At 38.4% G+C, this 19,787-nt stretch overlaps 2 protein-coding genes across 8 annotated transcripts in view; one reads left to right on the forward strand and one right to left on the reverse strand.

Moving 5' to 3' along the window:
* The first annotated feature begins 295 nt into the window (after nucleotides 1–295).
* LOC146660330 (LIM/homeobox protein Lhx1-like) lies at nucleotides 296–5,522 on the forward strand. The gene is made up of 5 exons (XM_085419549.1): nucleotides 296–975; nucleotides 1,525–1,745; nucleotides 1,934–2,208; nucleotides 2,819–2,975; nucleotides 3,245–5,522. The coding sequence occupies exons 1-5, from the start codon at nucleotides 806–808 to the stop codon at nucleotides 3,619–3,621; spliced, it is 1,200 nt and encodes a 399-aa protein (XP_085275675.1). The 5' UTR covers nucleotides 296–805; the 3' UTR covers nucleotides 3,622–5,522.
* A 12,077-nt stretch (nucleotides 5,523–17,599) lies between these two features.
* acaca (acetyl-CoA carboxylase alpha) overlaps nucleotides 17,600–19,787 on the reverse strand; it is a 33,502-nt gene continuing 31,314 nt past the window's right edge. For 6 of the 7 annotated variants that reach the window (XM_085420142.1, XM_085420143.1, XM_085420144.1 and 3 more), the window contains 2 exons: nucleotides 19,381–19,517; nucleotides 17,600–19,240 (listed from right to left, as the gene is read on the reverse strand). In XM_085420142.1, coding sequence (XP_085276268.1) covers nucleotides 19,114–19,240; nucleotides 19,381–19,517 — 264 coding nt within the window. In that variant the 3' untranslated portion in view covers nucleotides 17,600–19,113. Of the gene's footprint in view, nucleotides 19,241–19,376; nucleotides 19,518–19,787 lie in introns of those variants that run through there. The other variant, XM_085420147.1, reaches the window with a different exon arrangement.

The raw sequence follows: 19,787 nt of genomic DNA on the forward strand, positions 1-19,787 counted from the left end.
TGTTAACATTAGACATCCGTCACTAAAATCTGCTTTTAGAAAATTTATTTTTAACAATTTTCCAAGAAATAAAAAGGCTTTAAAACATATTGAGGTTTCCTGTAGTTTTTACCGCCACATTTCTATTTCCTTTTATTTTATTTTGTAACCATGATGCTTCACCTCTGTAACTTAAATAGTTATTTGTGGCGGACTGAAATGAAATCCCCTCATCCTCCACCCCTGAAGCTGACGTCACAGGTTTGTTAATAGGCAATAGGCTGAGCTCCGCTAGGTGAGCTCATTACAGCGTCTCTCTCAGAGAGAGCTCGTCAGAGGCAAAATGGGACACATATGACCACACTAAGCGCACAGACAGCATTTTATTGTTGTTCGTTCTTCTTCTCCACTTTAGCCAACTGCGGATTTTTCGCAGTGAATGATTTTAATATTTATGAATAGCTTTCTTTTTTTTTATGTCCTGAAATCGCACACCTCGGATCATCTTCACGGCCCGCTATGATCTCCAGTCAGTGATTATTATATATACATATTTTTTTAAATACCAGTTTGTCTTCAACTGCTGATCTTTCATTTGGAGCAAAAGACTGAATTTGGATTGTTGCCCTGTGGAACAAAAAAATCAAACAAAAACAACTACTTTTACTCTCACTGATGGCGACCTAATCGATGCGAATAATTCGGATGAGCTGGATCTTTTGGATTATATGCACTAAAGCGAATCCATATCTAGGTGAGCGGGACGGAAGAGAAGAGGAAGAGTTGATTTCGCACTCGCACACTGGAGCGGGAATAAGTCTAGACAATGCTTCAGTGTGCCAGCTGTGAAAAACCTATTCTCGATAGGTTCTTGCTCAAAGTTTTGGACAGACCGTGGCACATCAAATGCGTCCAGTGCTGCGACTGCAAATGTAGTTTGACAGAGAAGTGTTTTTCTCGAGAAGGGAAACTGTATTGCAAGAATGATTTCTTTAGGTAAGAATTGACAGTGTTTGTGGTTTAGTATTTATAGAAAAGGTTTGGGGTTTTTTAGTCAGTTAAAAACAGGTTAAAAATGCATTCCAGTGGTTGCAACTAACCATCTGTTTTTATACAATGGACACGCCTGTCTGCTGTTATTTTATTTCATCGTCTTATCTTTCTCTTCTCTCTTTTCGTTTAATTCTCAGTTTTCTGTCTTCTTTGAAAGTGAAGCTAACCCTAACTGCTCGTGTGATTATTATGATGGAAAATATCTTACAATTGTACCTAATATTTGTGTTTAGCCTGTTTAGTTAGACAACTGCATTTTTACTTTCAGCTCAAATCTTACAGTTGTGAAAAACTGACTGTGGTAATTTCACTGACTACAACACACTAAGTTTCCGGTAGTTTGAATGGGGGGTTGTTTTGTAAAAACAACACAAACTTGTCAAAACTGGGCCTAAAGTCATAGCAGGTGTAAAGGTGTTCTCCTAGATTAAGACCAACATATCACGTCTGTGCCGAAACTTTTCCCTGACTTTGGTTCTCCCTCTTGAACAGGAAATTTGGAACCAAGTGCGCTGGATGCGCGCAGGGGATTTTACCCAGTGATCTAGTCCGCAGAGCCAAGAGCAAAGTGTTTCACCTGAACTGTTTCACCTGTGTGATGTGTAACAAACAGCTGTCCACCGGAGAGGAACTGTATATCCTGGACGAATTCAAGTTCGTTTGCAAAGAGGACTATGAAAACAACTCTGGGAAAGACACAATCCTCCTTTCAGGTGATTTATTATTATTATTATTATTATTATTATTATTATTATTATTATTATTATTATTATTATTATTATTATTATTATTTAGTGTAGGCTATTTTATTTATTTTTTTAAAAAGATTCCTGAGGTGCACCTTTCATAAATATTTAGCCTAGAGTAGTGGCATTTTCTGATTGTCTTATTCTGATTACAGTAACGACGTGCAGCGATCCAAGTCTGTCTCCGGACTCTCAGGACCCGCAGGACGACGGGAAGGAGTCAGAAAACGGGCATTTATCGGATAAAGACACGTGCAGCAACGAGAACGACGAGCAGAGCGCCGTCGGAAAACGACGCGGGCCTCGGACCACTATAAAAGCCAAGCAGCTGGAGACCCTGAAAGCGGCTTTTGCGGCCACACCGAAGCCCACCAGGCACATCAGAGAGCAGCTGTCAAGGGAGACGGGTCTTAACATGAGAGTCATCCAGGTAAAAGCAACAAATATAGAAAAAGAAAAAAAAAACCCAGATAACTATAAGTTTACTGTTTTTTTATTCATACACAGACTCACACAAAGTGACAGTAACACAATCACCAAGGCACTAGTGTTACAGAGAATAAAGCCTTTGATGTAGGCAACTCAACAAAGCAATGTGGCTGGTGGCGCTTGCAAGCACCCACGTACAATATATGCTCTGCTGATTTTCATTTTCCCCCCCCGCCTCTCATTTGGGGTTTTCCTTAATCTGTGCGCCCAGTGCGTCCCTAACATCACAGAGAACTCATGATGCCCATGGGCATTTTAAAAGGCCCCCTAATAATAATAAAAAAAATCGTGTCGCACTGATACATCTTGAATGCTAATTTAAAAATGCTATAAATTATATTTTTAGTGACCTAAAAAGTTAATTTTTGTGTCTTTTCTCATCAACTAAAACCTTACCCCAATTTACAAAGACCTTGTCATTATTTTGGGTTGATTTATTTCTAATCATCGTCTTCCAAATCATCCAACTGCAATTTGTCGCCCTTATTTCAAAAAGCTGTTGGCCACACTTCATAATTCATGCTCTTTGTTTTTGAACTGCTGTCTTAAAGGTTTGGTTCCAAAATCGGAGGTCCAAAGAGAGACGTATGAAACAGCTGAGCGCTCTAAGCGCTCGGAGACACGTGTTTTTCCGCAACCCGAGGAGAATGAGAGGCCTGGGAGAGAGAGTGGAACCAGGAGAGCTTGGACACTTTTCTTATTATGGAGGTGAGCTATATAAAATAATGATTAAGATTTAGTGTTTTAAGACTGTCACATCATAAACAAACAGATAAATAAGCAAATATGGTACAAAGTATCTATGCTTCTTCAGGTTGATGCATTAGCTGTAATCAATAAAATGAACCTTATACAATCTTATAATCAATGCTGTTTTTGACCAAATTGTAAAAATTCAAGATACATAAAAAAGCCACTACTATTCTTTCTTTAAATTCTGACACAATGCACTAATCCTTATGTTCATATGAGTGCAGAATATCCTGGTGAATACTATGGCTCAGGAGGGAATTATGAGTACTTTCAAGGCCCACCATTATCGCAAGCACAGACTCCAGCAGACCTGGGCTTTGTGCCCTCCACAGTCCCGGCTGGCACTCCACTAGGAGCCATAGACCACCATCATCCTGGGCACCACTGTCCCGGAGAGGTTCAGTGTTTCTCTGATACATTATCTCATCATCCCGTGGACTCACCAAGTCCGGAGCCCAATGGACCAAGTTCAATTCACAGCATCTCCAGTGAAATGTGTGGCCCCAGCACGCCCTTCACCACTGTTTCTCTCAGTGACAACGGATACACCAACCAGCTGTCACAGCCCTCTTCAGAAATGAGTGAAGGCACTGTTTGGTAATCAGGCTAAGACCGAAATACTACAAATGCAGTTTGAAGGCAAACCCTTAACTTTATTTCATATATCAGCTATTTATTTATAATTATTTATGAATATTTATTTATTTATTGTATTTCATTATGCTTTTTTTATTTTTATGTTGGTTATTTATTGACGGGCCACGTATTAGATAGTTTGGAATAATCTGTGTGAATTGGCTCGTTAATAGGTTCGCAGTGCTGGGCCTCACTGACTAAGCAATAAACAAATACATTAATACTGCTGAATCGTATTTTAGTGTTTACAAAACCTTTTCCGTCATGTACATTACTGTGCAAAGGTTTTAAGCACATTTAATGCTTATATTCTTTATCCATTATACAAGAATATCAACTGGCCATAAGCCCATTCTGTATTCAGTTTTTTGGCCCATGCTAGCTGGAATGGACAGTTAAGAAGATGGATGTATGGATGGACAAGGCAATGGATATCCCCAAACATTCACACAGAGTCATAAAGAACTTCAGTGACAAGAACTACAAGGAGTTCTGCAAGATGCTATGGCCCACAGAGATCCCTCGTCTCATTGTGCTGTATTTATATCAGTCTAAGATAGCAAGAAGCGATGGAAACAACTGAGACCAGCCTAAATGCAAAGAAGAATTGTGACCATACATTCAAAATGGCTGGGAGAAAGAAAAAAAAGAGTACCCTGATAAGCAATGGTAAGTGCACCCATAAGAATCTGTGCTTTTTAAAGGAAAATGGTCATACTCAGTATTAATTTGAAACTTTTTTTCTGCTTAGTGCACTTTATGCAAAGTTAATTGATAAAATGTCAGATTTCAATGTCATTTCTAAAAACATTCACATTTTGATATGTTTAAAATTTGCACAGCACTGTATATGATGAAACTGACCTTAAAATTCAAATGTGAACTGTGTGATTGTATTTGTTTTATCACCTTTCAGTGTTTCAGCCAACTTACAAATTCCAAGTATGAGTTTGTGTGTAATATTCATGTTCATGTATTACACATGAACCACCCGCTGGTTACAGATCATGAACGTGATACATCTGACCAAAAACATTTCTCAGGACTGCGGAAACATTGCATTGTTTTTTGTTTCGCTACACCTTTCTTATGAATAATTTGCTGTTTAGCATGTGTTTGCCTTCAAAGTATTGCCATTTTAATCTGAACATTTACATGAGTAGAAAATGATTTGACTGTGACATGATATGAGTCCAACCTGACAGTATGTATAATAATGGGCAATAATGGACGGAAGAGTCAATTGTTTATGTGACACTCAAGTGTTCAGAGGGTTGATTTTGAGTTGTTTTAAACATTTTCATTCTGGCATTAAATGAAATGCCAGAATGAAATAAATGAAATTAAATGGCAACCCATTTAATGCTACTATTTCACTATGCTATTTTGCATACCTCAAAAAAACTGAAAACACAATAAACTGTTGCCAAATGAAAGGACATCGCAAACCCTGCCATTTCAGTTGTAAAAAAAACAAAAAACACCTCTAAAGACTTAAACGGCTTTTGTCTTTAAAATGTCAAATTATTTATAACGATAGTATTTCACTTTTCCACAGACGACTTTTTTTCCATGAGATACTTGACCTTTCTTATCCGGTTTGTGAAACAGGCATCACAATGCTGTATAATAAAAGTCCTATTGATGATTGTTATTTGTTTATCACTTTTGGGGGAAATGATGGGAATTCCTTTTTCAGTCTTTCCTGATTTTGTGAATGTTTATTGAACAGGGATTTGTTAACATGTATGTAATCTTTTGAGATTTTTAAATAGACCAAAAAGATTACCAGAGGGAATCCTTTTAGTGTACAAATGTGCATTTAAAATATTTTTGTTGTCCTTTAATAAACACACTCTTATGGAGTCTGATGAAGAAGCCAAAGTGTCAGCAACTGCTTAAAAACTGCTGCAAGATTAGAAATAAGTTCTAAATAACATCAGCAACAATGCATAACCGCTAAAAGAGTTCAGCTCAAAAGTACTTGTATATTTATAACAGACATTGTAAATTTGCTTAGCTTAATCTGTTACACTGATTATGAAGAGCTACTCATTGCCATAATTTACTGTTCTGCTAAATCGGGAAAATTATGACTAAGTGAAATTCTAGGAGGAAATACAAAACGTCTCTTTGAAACTTTACTATAGATTCACCAAAATCAGAGCTGTTGTGCTAATGTGTTTATAGCAACATTATCTAATTGGCATTGTCAATATATGAACATCTTCTTTCCCCCGGTTATGTTCAGTGAGCCTAAGCGACATTTCAAAGACACAATGTTTAAGTAGAAAGTTATCAACTCACATTACATACTGTATATATGTTGGTTTTTCCTTGTGTTATGCAAAGGAGCTTCATAAAATCTTTGGCACGTGTTACTTTGCTAGGTGTTTTCTTGATAATTCAAGAGCTGCAAGCACGTATTTGGATTCGCCGGCAATAAACAATGAGCCTTTCTCCAATGCCAGCTAAGTGACATGTTGCAACATTAACAGGCTAACGACAGAGTGACTATTTTCAAGCCAGGGAAAGGTGAGAGCATCATAAAAGGGGACAGGACGCTGCATAGTGGATCAGTAAGCAGTGAAGCGGGAGACTGAAGGAGCAGATCAGTGGAGCTGATTGGGGGAGGGGTAGAGGAGACGAGCAATGTCACAAGGCATAAACTGCAGGAAAACATGTTTATAAGTTGAAGATTAGATTTGACAGTGGCTAACAAATGTCAACCTGATCACAAAATATTATAGGTAAGGTAAGGTAACTTTATTTATACCTAAAGGCAAGGTAAATTTGCTTTACAGAAAAATGACAGCATTTGACATCCCTTTAAAAACACACATACCTAGTAAATATATAAAACTCACTGTGACACATACTTTAATATTTCGAATCAAAAACAGTTCTTATTTAATTCAGTGACAGCAACGGGGACAAAGCTATTTTTATAACGCTTTGTCCTGCATCTCGGAAATAGAAACCTCCGTCCTGAGGGAAGAAGCTGAAATTCACCCCTTAGAGGATGGGAACCATTATTAAGGATTGATAAAGCCATCCTCTGTACCTGCTTAGAGTACAGGGAGGCTAAACAAGACTGTGGCTCACCTATCAGACGACTGGACCATCTCACTATCTGATTTAGAGAGTTTTTCCCTGTGACAGAGGTCTGACCAAACCATGCCACCAAACAAAAGGATAAAACAGACTCAATAAAAGAACGATAAAACAAAGTTAAAATTTTTTGGTCAATGTGGAAATGAACAAGTTTCCTAAGGCAATAAAGGTGCTGGTGACCCTTTTTACAAACTGATTTGCAATTTTGATCAAAGTTCAGTTTTTCATTGATTATGGTCCCAAGATATTTATATGATTGTACTTGCTCTATTTTCTGACCTTTAATTAAAGTGACTGCTTGCCCATTTTGTTGTTTCCTAAAATCAACAACCATGTCTTTTGTTTTAGATATGTTCAGCTGGAGATAAGACTCCTCACACCACTGAACAAAGTCATCAATGACTGGACCGTGGTTAATTTCACCCTCTTTCAGTAAGCTGACAATAACAGAGTCATCTGCATATTTAATAATGACCCTGTTTTCATGTCTGCTCTGACACATATTTGTATAGAGAGTGAATAATAAGGGCGATAGAACGCACCCTTGAGGAGAACCTGTGGAGGAGAACACTGGGTCAGACAGAACCCCATTTATTCTCACTCTTTGTGACCTGTCAGTTAGAAAATCTAAAATCCAGCCCACCAGGTTTTTCCTGATTTCAAACTGTTCTAAAAGTCTTTTAATTAAAATATGGGGCTGTATTGTATTAAAAGCCGAAGAAAAATCAATGAAAAGAAGTCTTGCAAAAGTCCCTTTACTCTCTACATGTTTAAGAATTAGATTTAGTAAAGTCAAAAGTGCGTCCTCCACTCCTCTGTTGGGCCTGTATGCAAACTGCATTGGATCCAGCTGACCTTCAGTCTCTTTCATAATCACATTTCTGATGATTTTTTCAAAGACTTTCATGACAACTGAAGTGAGGGCAACAGGCCTGAAGTCGTTTAGAATTTTTGGACGACTAGATTTAGGGACAGGAACCACGACTGCTTCTTTCCAAAGAGAGGGCACATGTTGTGTTTGCAAGGATTTGTTAAAAATAACCTGAAATATAGGACTGAGTTCGTCAGCACAAGATTTAATTAGGCGGCCACTAATATTATCAGGACCCTGGCTCTTATTCACATTGACTGTATGAAAGGCCTTTTTAACATCGCTGAGTTCAATGATAAAGTGCTGAGTATCTCTCAGTTTCTGTTTCAGTTCCAAAATATCCTCGCTAAAATCAGAAGAACTAAAACGAGCATAAAACATATTTAAAACATTTGCAAAATCTCTGTCTGAATTAAAACCATCTAAAATGACCTGACTGCTGCTCTGGGGATTTTGAAACCCTGCTATGGTTTTCATACAAGTCCAGGCAGACCCCAAATTTTTTGCAGCAAATTTGCTTTCAAGAAGGTTTTTGTAGCTCTGTTTTGCTTTCAAGATCTCGATTTTCATTTCCTTGGTGGCTGTCTGAAAATCGGTAACAGCCCCCTCTTTAAAGGCCTGTCTCTTTTTCCTTAAACAGGATTTGACACTTTTAGTGACCCATGGCTTATTGTTAGCGTAAATTTTAACGCGCTTACGGGGTATAATCATGTCTTTACAAAATACTGCATAAGAGCTAGTAACATCCACCAAAGCGTCGAGATCATCTCCACAAGACTGAATAAAAACTTCCCAATCTGTACACTTAAAACATTCCTGCAAGGTAAGCACAGATTCTTCTGACCATATGTCAACATCCTTAGTCTTTGTCTTCTCTCGTTTTAAGACAGTTTTATAGATGGGCAGAAGATGCACACAGTTATGGTCAGAAGATCCCAGAGGAGGAAGCGGGAGGGATTTATAAGCATTCTTCACCGATCCGTAACAGAGGTCCAACATTTTATCCCGTCTGGTAGGACAGGATACATATTGATACAGATTGCCCAAAGTTGATTTAAGGGAGACATGGTTAAAGTCCCCCATTATAAAAAGACATATGAGAAAATGTGGAGCTGAAGCTGGAAAAGAGAGTTGCACAATTGTTAATATGGTTTGCATTAGACTGATGTGTTTGAAAAAAACAAGTTCAGTCTCCCTTTTGCGTTACAACTTTGCGAAATGTTACGCTGAATGTTAAAAGAGTGACATTCAGCGTCATTTCCCCCCAAAAATTCATAGCAGGCAACTTGTGCTTTTAAACACTATTAAAACGATGTGATAAAAACTATGGACTTTGACATAACTGGGCATGTTTTTTGCTTAACCAGACACATGTATATACCAGCTTATGATGATGAGCTTAACTTAAGCTGCTAAAAGAGCTAGATAACATCCTAATGTTCAATATTCATCTAGATTTTCTTATAAATACGTGCAACTTGTCAAGGTTAGTATCAGTGTTGCCTGCTGCTAGTTGGTAAAGTTAATGCTAAATGGTATTTTCACTTATGCTTAACTTCCTATTCACCCATAACCCTTTATCAAGTGTAGAACCCCATGTAGTAACTTTATTTGCATCATAACAACGGAGAAAAACCCCCCAAAAGAGTAAAATGTTCATGTGATATCCTCTAATAACACTCAAATTTTGAATTATTCAGTGAAAATCCTATAAAAGATTGAAATTGTTCCAGTCATAACATTTTCTTTAGGTGAAGAAGTTTAGGACACTGATGAAGAGGCAGGTGGTAGCACAAACCTGAGCTCTTGACCTCTCCAGTAATATTAACTGGTGGCAGTGTTATGCTACTGGGGGTTTGTTTTCCTGGTGCTGTTTGAGTTTGTAAAGGGAATTCTCCCTCAGAATCAGCGATTGAATTGACAATGTTCCAGAGGGCAGTAGGGGCTGAAACATATGCTATCCCCAACTGAACACCTGTAGAAGATTGTGGCCCAGTGTACTGTTCACCAAACACTAAAAACACCAAATGAGAGAAGAATAGTGTTGTAGTAAGGATTCTGAGAGTTGCAGAAGCATTGCCAGGTGCACTGAAGCTGCTCTAGCCCAGCACCTTACCTTTAATTTGTTACCTGTCTGTAGAAATGTACAGCTACTTGATATAGAAATGTAATCCTCAGCAGATAATGCTGCAGTGTGAGGGCTCTGAGATGCAATCCAGAGTTTATTTATGTCATTTAAATGTGCTCTCGTGTCATTTCAGCTTAGTATGAGAGATAGTACTGCTGTTCTTGCTGGCCTGCTCTGCTCTCCCTCGTACTGTGTGTGCAAGAAATTCTAATCATGATGGTGAACTTAACATCAGTTGGCCATTCAGTGTAATTTGGTAGAAAGTTTACCACTTAAAGCATGTCTGAAAATGCCCCTAATACACAATATTATATTTTTTGTTAATATTGATCTTTGAATTCTGCTAATTAACTGCAATTTACAACATTTACACGTTCCCGTTTGCTGTAGCAGATAATGTTATGCTGGAAACGTAATCCCTATAATCTCAACAAAATACCTTGATGAAGAGAAAGATTTGCAAGTCAAACGTGAAACCAGCAAATCAATTTAAATCTCGCTGACAATGAGAGAGAGAGAGAGAGAGAGAGAGAGAGAGGGTGGGGGGGGGGGGGGGGGGAATAAGACTTAATTGACCTCTAAGCATTGATTTGTGCACTTACCTACCAATTTAACTGCTTTCATAAGTGTCCTGAAAAAAATAGCAAATCAAGCAAGCAATCATGGAACCTGATGTCCAGGAAATCTGAACTGTATTTTATATATCGGGTATGTTTTATGCACAAAAGAGCTGATGGCTAATTAGCTGCCTACCGCTGACTGGATGGACTGTTTGACTCCTATTATGCCCTGACACTTGAGCTGGGTATCAGCAGCTTGGTTAGATGCCTGCAGCTATAGTATCTTTATTGTTCTTCACAAGACTAGACAATGTTCTTAGACATAATTTGTTGGACCAATTACCAAAAGTTTTTTTTAGTCTCTTCTCAAGGAGCATAATACAGTCACCCATGAAGACTTAGCGTGAACAAATATAACTATCTTACATCCTGTGTATCAAAATTTAAACACCTGAAAACCGAGAAAAGAAAAGAAAAACCCAAAACAATAAGATAAATGCTACCATGTACTAATAATCTACTGCAATTTGAGATGAATCCTTCTGGTCCTTATTTGATTTGAACTTAATTTTAGTATTTTTCTCATTGCTGTTCTTTTTAGCCCCTTTCTCAATCTAGCCCAATTCACAAATTTGACTCTTTCTTCACTTTATGCTTGAGGCTTGGTACTCCAGTTTCTGCATGAAAATCATTCACACATAGAATTTTATAATCAATGCCCACAGTAATAGGATTCCTCTGGCCATGGGCAATTAATACAGTTTTCTCCTTTTTTCCCTCCTTGCGCTGATCTCAAAGCTACGAGACATTGGCTTCTCCTCATTTACATATTTATTGCATTGGACTCAAAGCTGGCGAGTGATTGATGTGGAGCCTGCCTTCTGAATTTTTAGCGGTCTATTATTATGAAAGACATGGAGGGGGGCTGCAGCACGTCAGTGTAATTTTGATTAAAGTTGAAGAGGACAGAATCACGAGTGTTCCCCACCTACTCTCTTTTCCTACACTGCTTAATCCGTGAGGCCAAGAGCTGATTTCAGCCTGTTATTGAGCCTGAGGAGTCAACCATTCACAAAAAAAAAAGGCAGATTCACTTGTTAAGATTTTAATCAATGTGTCACTTGCTCCTAAAGTTAATGACAATGCGATTATTTTCAGTTATTAATGGGTCTTTGGAAAACTTTTTCTTTCCTCTCTTCTATTTATTTTGGATCATGTATGTGGCTGTATTGTTCAGAATAATGTTACGAGCAGTATCCATCTGTTCATGAATGAAATAATAAAAATTGTTTTGAAAGCATGATTTTCCTCTGCATAGCAAAGGCTTTTGCACACTGAATTCCTTCAGATTGCTTTGCTGCACAATGCAGACTGAGACAAAGACATGACACTGATGGCTGATCAGATGGTAAGCTTGTATGCTCAAGTGTGAAAAACTCTGCTCTGCATATGGTATATGTGCATACGTGCATGTAATGGGGTGCAGTATGGAGGTGACTGTAGAACAGTTCTCCAGCTCCAATGGATCAGTTTCAACGTTTCATCTAATGTTTGAGCAAGTTTGGGAGATAAAATGTTTCTTGTTTAGTGCAAGCTTTAGCAGTTATAATAAAGTAGCTAACATTCACTCCCATTTTTTGATTAAATGTAAACTCAAACCTTATAAAAGTTTCAGTTCAGGCGAATTTGCCTAAAATCAAAAGCAACCCTCCTTCTCTCATCTATACTTACACCAGCACTCATCTGGAGGCCGGACAGATTCTTGAGAACTTAGATGGCTTTTATCAGTCTGATTTAGATGTAGTAAACTAATGCTGATACATGACATTACTACAAGCTAGCTTGTCAAGCACAGGGATTTCACTGGTTGGCTGCCTTTGTCCTTCAGAGCCAAAGGACGTGCATTATGAGATGCGGTAAACCAACAGTTCCATGTGGAGTTGGCTTTCTATGGTCCACTGATATGCCCTTAATGTATGCAATTTAATGTGACACATCTCTCAAATGGACTCATTGCTGGACTGGACTGATCTTTGCATTCAGCTAAACGGTGCATATCATAACCCATAATGAGTGCCACACAATACACTTCAGTGCAGGCTGTCTTTACTTGAACATATTAATTAATGCATCTTCAGTTCTGGCTTGACGGGCTTTCAGATTCTTTGATGGTGCATCTTGTACTAAACTTCATAACGTCAAATTAGCAACAATAAGTACACATTCCCATAGTAATAAGATGAGGTGACTAAGTCACAAGGAACCTACAGTACACATAGTTCTATAAGTATTTCATTAAATGTAATTAAATTACATTAAATGTAAATCTGTAATTGAGTAATTTATACTTTTTAAAATGTATTTACTTATATTAGGCTATCTGTGTGGTGTACCTTTTATAGTGAGGATTAGCTATAGTTGTGCATACTTATTTTGGTTCAGAGTTTCTACTTTATTTTATTTTTTTATTTTTATTTTATTTTATTTTTTTCATTGTTGTTCAGTTTTCCTTTCATTTGATAGCTTGTTGGCAAAAAACCCCACAGGAAAGTAAAAAATAAAAAGAGCTTTATTTCGTATTACAGTGTATTCTATGGAAGCATTAATAATAATAATACATTTTATTTGAAAGCGCCTTTCAAAACACTCAAGGTCACTGTACACGGAATAAAAAGCAACATATAAGCAAGCAATATTGTCAGTCTTGTGCTAAATGGTGTGAAAGGAGAAAACTTTTTACTTTTGCATTTATTTAAAGCTTCTTCAAAACAAAGATTCAAAGAATAATAAAAGCAACAAATATGAAAAGTTAAACTTAAAAATCATAATAACACAAAATAAATTATAAACAGAAAAAAAGAAGGAAAAACTGCCTTAAAAGTGAAAGAAAAAAATGTGATAAAGGCATTAGCAGTTATACAAAGCCAAATGATAAAAATGTGTGGAATTTAGTAATTGTGGTGTCCTGGCTGCAAAGACTCGATCAACTTTAGTGACTAATTCTTCTAAGTCTTTAAAAGTCTGTAGCAGATGGCGGTCTGTGGAATAACTGTACAGATGTTCGACTTTCCAAAAATTCAAATACACCGTGCATCTAAAAGAGAAGCTGGGCATCCAACAATGTGTGACTAATTCATCACCTGGAGAATCTGAATATCTGTACAAATTCAACTGCAATCAACCTAAAAGCTGGTTAGATTTCAGTCTATAGCTCAAAGCGACCGACCAACAGGCTGAGTAGACTACAGAGCCCTGTAGTCAGAATGGCTCAGACAATTATGTTTGTAGTAGCATTTGCTGAGAGACACGGTAACAGTAGATAGCATCTTTTTCCCGTCCCACCCTTACCAACACGTCCAATATACTGTGAGGATCTATCGCTGCTTCCATATTTTCTATACCAGTTGATGACCTACAGTGATAATTGTGATGTATGGCCAAAGGTGCTGGACCTCGGCTGCTGACCTTTCCACAATCTCATACTGGGGAACCTTTACCATCGACCTCCTTTGCCCCTCCCCATTTTCCACAGATCGTATTCCAGGGGCTCCAACCTTCCTCTCCCCTCCTCCTCAGCCATGTACATATTGTAGTTGGCTCAACGTACGAAGCCCGAAACACTCCAGTGGTTCCATGAATGTTAATGCTGGGATAAAGGAGCAGAGGAGAGGGGAGGGAGGCACAGTACAATGGACAACTTTACCTGGCCTGCAATGCACAGCTATATGAAGCTTCTTCCATGTTACGGTTCATATTGATTAAGCCATGTTTTCCTTGTTATAGTATGTGTGTGAAATATTAAGTGTGTGAGCAGCATTTTCAGGACAAGTCGCAATCACACTCCCCAACCATGCGCTGTAATAATTTCACATTTTGTATACAAAATGTAAGGACGACTTTTTGCTATTTGATCTTTGTGTAATTTTGGTGCAATCAAGATTTTAAAAAATTGCTGCTGATGTGTGCCAAAGTTCACTTCAGTCTTTACCAGGCTTGGGTACAGAGGAAATGGCAGCACTATGAAGTGACAATCACAGAGTGTTGCAAGCTTTTACTCCTGCAGAGGGCTGAAGTGCTGCTTTCCTGCCCTCAAAAGAGGTTCACAACCTCTGTATACCCTGCATTTAAGATGCTCTAAATCATTTATTTAAGTATTGATCTATACGTGGATTTGCATTTCAGGAACTGAGTTTGCGTTGAGACACTATCAAAGATTACAAACCACAAAACCTGGGATGCATGGGGAAATATCACTATCGTTCTAATCTCACTATCATGAAACTAAATTCAAACAAAGCCACCAGAGTGACAACAATGTTTTACTTTCTGATATAGGTTCAGCTTCACTGGAAGTTTCAAGACTGCATTTATATTCTCATATGCATTATTCACAATATATAGCACTGTGCAAAGTTTGGAGCCACCTCTCATTTCTTTATAGTTTATTAGAAACATGGGAAATATGTGTGATATGAAACAACAAGCATAAATGGAAATACAGTATAAGTGCAAAAAGAGACTGAAAGTCAATATTTGGTGATGCTCATAGTGCTCCATTGTGTGCTTTTGCAAAGCTCAATTCAATTCAAATCAATTCAATTTTATTTATACAGCTCCAAATCACAACAACAGTTGCCTCAAAGTGCTTTATATTGTAAGGTAGGCTCTACAATAAGTAGCAAAGTATATTCTGAGTGTTTTCACTGGCAGGGATGTAAAAGTATCCAGGTATGCTTACTGCATTAGCAGTGTGCTTGGGATCATTGACATGCATAAAATGAAGCAGCTGCCAATCAATTTTGTATTGCATCATCGTGGATAAAATGTGACGGTACTTTAATGATTTCAAAATAAATGGTAAATGGCCTGTATTTATATAGCGCTTTACTAGTCCCTAAGGACCCCAAAGTGCTTTACATATCCAGTCATCCACCCATTCACACACACATTCACACACTGGTGATGGCAAGCTACATTGTAGCCACAGCTGCCCTGGGGCGCACTGACAGAGGCGAGGCTGCCGGACACTGGCGCCACCGGGCCCTCTTACCACCACCAGTAGGCAACGGGTGAAGTGTCTTGCCCAAGGACACAACGACCGAGACTGTCCAAGCCGGGGCTCGAACCGGCAACCTTCCGATTACAAGGCGAACTCCCAACTCTTGAGCCACGATCATACCTTAAGTTTTGACAAAATCCTCAACACCGCTGACTGTTTTATAAATGGCTGTAGACACTCACTGCTGGACCGCTCTCCTGAACACTTTTAGACTTAGTGACATTTTTAACTAAAACAAAAACTTTAATCACTCAATAAGATTTGTTGCCACTGATTTTCAGTCCAGTTGTGTCCAGCCTTTCTTCCTTCTCCAAGAATGGCTTCTTGATTGCTACCCTTCAACTGAGATTATTTCCAATTGAGGCTTCACAGAGCAGTAGATGGATCAGCTGAAGGGCCAGATGCATCTCTCAGATCTTGTGTCAGGACATTTCTGGATCTTTTTTCATCATATCACGACTTTTATCTTAGGCCTGTTCCTTCTTTTCTCCTTCACTTGTCCAGCTTCTTAAAACTGCACCCCATGGTGTGCAGTGTCTTTCCAACAGCATTGTATGATAACACACTTTTTAAAATTGCACATGATGCAACGTGAAATTTTTTTTGTTTTTTTTGTCAGTTATTGAAAAAAAATATTTTCCTCAGTGTGCCTTCAGTATATAAGAGAAACAGGTTTGAAGCCAACATTTATTTCAGTACCGTAGGGGAAAAATTAATTAAAAAATGACCACATACTCATAAAATTGATAGCATTGTAGTGCCCTGGCCTGTTATAAATTTGCAGTATGTCTGAAATGTAAAAAGACAGGGAGGGACGCAGAGATGAGATGAGCTCTTCAAAATCCTCTGCCTGGAAAAAAGGGGAGAACAGCTGGGACCTGGCACTCCCTCTGTGTCTGTCTACTCTTTGTCATGGCCAAAAGACTCTTGTTTTCAGGCAGTAATCAGACAGCCCTGGGGCTCTGTAAAGACCCTGTTCTCTTTTCATCTCAACTGTTGCATACACCCTGCTAATTGGAATCCTGCAACTGGGTCACAGGCATTGTCTCTCAAGTGCTGTCAAGTCATTGTGATGCGTGAATGTGGAATTATGGTTGTCTCCGATGCATGATTGAGTCTTCTCATCGTAATGCCTCTTTTTCAGTCTCATCACAGATGTGAATTTTTCCCCCTTTCTTTCACTAATATTTCTTTCTGCCCCCTCCTGTTTTTGTCACTTTTTTTGCGTGACACCAGAAGTAACTGGGTCTTGTCATTTGGGTAAAGATGAATATTTAATTCAACTGTAGTAACATTTAAAGTAATCTTCTTTATTTATTTATTTATTTCCAACAAAGCTTATAACTATATATCAGCAGATCCGGTTTGCATCCTTAACTAGAGAAAGATCATTACAAGTTTCTGTCAGTTTCATCTACTGATCCTCTTCCCTCCAGTGGCTGACGAGGAACCTGATTTCGCAGTTTGTCAGTGATTAAAAGCAGAATTAATCGGCCTAGCATGCCACTACAAATGAGCAAGAACCCTCTGGGAGACCAGCAAGACCAAGCAAGGCACATTTCCAATTATACTACCAAATGAATCATTTCTTTTATTGGGCCGTCTATAATTGTGGTGGGTATTGGGTGCATGCAACTCAATTTGTCTTACATATTTGTTGGTAACATGGTAATAGAGTTGACAGAGCCAAGGGGATGATATGAAAGAAAGAGCCGGAATAAAAAAAAAGAAGAAAAAAGGGGAGGATGAGCTAGATCCCTCAATATTTGTTTGATCTGCTTCATCCTCCTTAATACTGTTGAAGTTTAAAAGCCAGAGAGAAAAATGGCACTTTAATCATCTGTGGATTGAGGAATGGGAAGACTATCATTTTCAAATAATCAGAAAATGTCTCTCCAGAGTCACAGACTTTGTTCTGACTACTGGAATTAACGAGGCTTCCAGTGATGTGATTATCAGTCGCCGGAATCATCGATACAGAAAAATAATTGACAAATTAAATTAGCATAAATTCTTGAAAACAAGACATTTGTTAAAAAAAATAAATCAAAAAACTTTAAACTAAGTTGGGTAAGCTTTATTTAAAGTTGAAGTTACATTTAGAGCACATCGTCATCAGTGGAGATTATTTTCCGTCTTCAATTAGGAAACATCCAGTTACTTAGAAAGCAGCTGGGAAGCTTGTCAGTACAGGTGTCAACACACACACACACACACACACACACACACACACACACACACACACACACACACACACACACACACACACACACACACACACACACACACACACACACACACACACACACACACACACACACACACACACACACAGAAAAGGCACAGCAATAACTATGAAGCCATTTCACATTGCCAACATTGGTATTCAGCAGGGCATTATAATGACACAATGATCCAAAAGTCTAAATTTAACAATGTAGTGCCCTTTAGCCGTTGTTATTATTAGCATTATGTACTCAGTTCCTAACAACAGGTTGTCTTTCTATCATAACACAAATACAGTCGATTGTGATATGATATGTGATTCAGAAGACTGGTTTAAATGGTAAAAATAAAAAACATTTCATACACCAGACGTAAAAACTTCAGCAACAGTTGATTACAGTTAAAATCTAACGTATATGTGAACAGTAGCTTTTATCATTTCACAGACATTTTTAAAAGATTTGGCCATTTGATTGTTAATTCAAATACATCTCTTTAGAAAAAAAAAACAGAAACTCAAACAAATAAAACATAAATTTAGAACAAGCTTAACTTAAGACTCAACAGCTGTTGAGGAAAGAGGAAAAAAGATCTTTCTGAGCAAGCTTACGTTTTAAACTCCGTCTCCATTTCGTATTCAAGCTTTCGTCAACTCTCCGTGCGTTACTGTTTGTTTCCCTTTGTGCATTTATGTTTGCACGTATGCTAGATGCAACATTTCAAATGCAGGCTTGATTCTGGCTGCAATGTAAGGGAACAGTAAGCACTAAAGTGCCTCTAAAGCAGCATTTACTGTGTGAAGGGGACAGCTGTGGTTTTGTTGTGAGGCGAGCTGCCCATTGCTCACTGCAGGGTAACTGTGCAATAGTTGGGGTTTAAAAGGGACCTTTCTGCTGCTCCCTGCTGAGCTCCCCTGTTCAATTCTGTCTTTGTTCAGTAACTAAGTGCTCCATGCTTAGGAGTGTAAAAAAAACCCCTTTCTTTCTAACTCCTCTATCAATGTGTCGCCACTGTTGAGCTGGTCATCAAAACGCTTGCAAATCTTAGCAAGCGTATGTCACAAACCTAGGTGTCTTTTTAAGAACAGCGTGTTTAATTTATACTTGGGAACACTCCAGTTGAAAAGCATGGATTATCATGGAAGCATAGACATCCTCTCGAGTCATCTGTGTAAACTCCAAACGTATTATTAAATTAAATTCACTAGATATTTCTACATTGTCATTCTTTTAATTGCTCTTCAGTACAAAACACATGAATTCATCTTAAACACTAGCACATGTGTACTGCCATTTACAAAATGTTATAAATGATGTCAGTCAACTCTTGATCACTGAGAATCATTGCCAGCGGTTCATTAACAACGTGGCTGCTGCCAGCGGTCATCACGCTGGCTCCTCTAGCCTCAATCTCCAGATCAGGTTGAACCAGGCTCTGTTTAGGTCTGACTATGGCCTAAGCTGGGCTTTAAGCCAAGCATGGGCAAAGACAGGCCCCCACTAGGAGGATGCTGATGTCTCCATAGTGGACAGGATACGTACCACTTCTGCTCTCTGAGTAGGTGAGATGTGCTGGGTCATGTGCACAATAGAATCCATGGCAACCTCTGGATTGGCTTGAACAAGGCTGGGAGAAAAAAAAGAGAGGGAAACAAAAGAAAATGAGCCTGTCAGGTGGGCGAATGAAGGTTAAGAAAGGAGAAAATGAGCTATTTAATTCCAGCATTCAGCAGCAGTTTGCGCTGTTGCACAGCTTTGAATGATCACCTGCGAATCTGCTTGAGGATGTGGTCTCTGCGGATGTACTTGATGTTCTCGTCAATGACTGATCTTGCACCCTCTTCTTCAGCTAGCTGCCTCTCCAGCCATGCCACCACTTCTTCATTGTTATCCCACAGATAGGCCTGCAGAACACAGAGAGCGTTAAAGGACAGAAAATGAATCATTGTATGCAGCATTTAAGCATATATAAAGCCTGAAAATCCCACTTTTTTCATGATGCAACAATGAGTGGAAGTAAAAGCAATTAAAAGTTACACACCATATTAAAAGATAAAATTAGCAAAATATCATGAATCAACAAATAAATATCAACATCAACAACAACAAAAAAGATGGACAGGTACAAAGTGGGGGCCTGATGTCTTGCTGACTGGACCTGATGGAAAAATTAG

This window comes from Rhamphochromis longiceps, linkage group LG10 (assembly GCF_057381845.1).
Source record: "Rhamphochromis longiceps isolate RC_006_pf linkage group LG10, R_longiceps_female_GT1.1, whole genome shotgun sequence".
In the NCBI taxonomy this organism is placed as follows: domain Eukaryota; kingdom Metazoa; phylum Chordata; class Actinopteri; order Cichliformes; family Cichlidae; genus Rhamphochromis; species Rhamphochromis longiceps.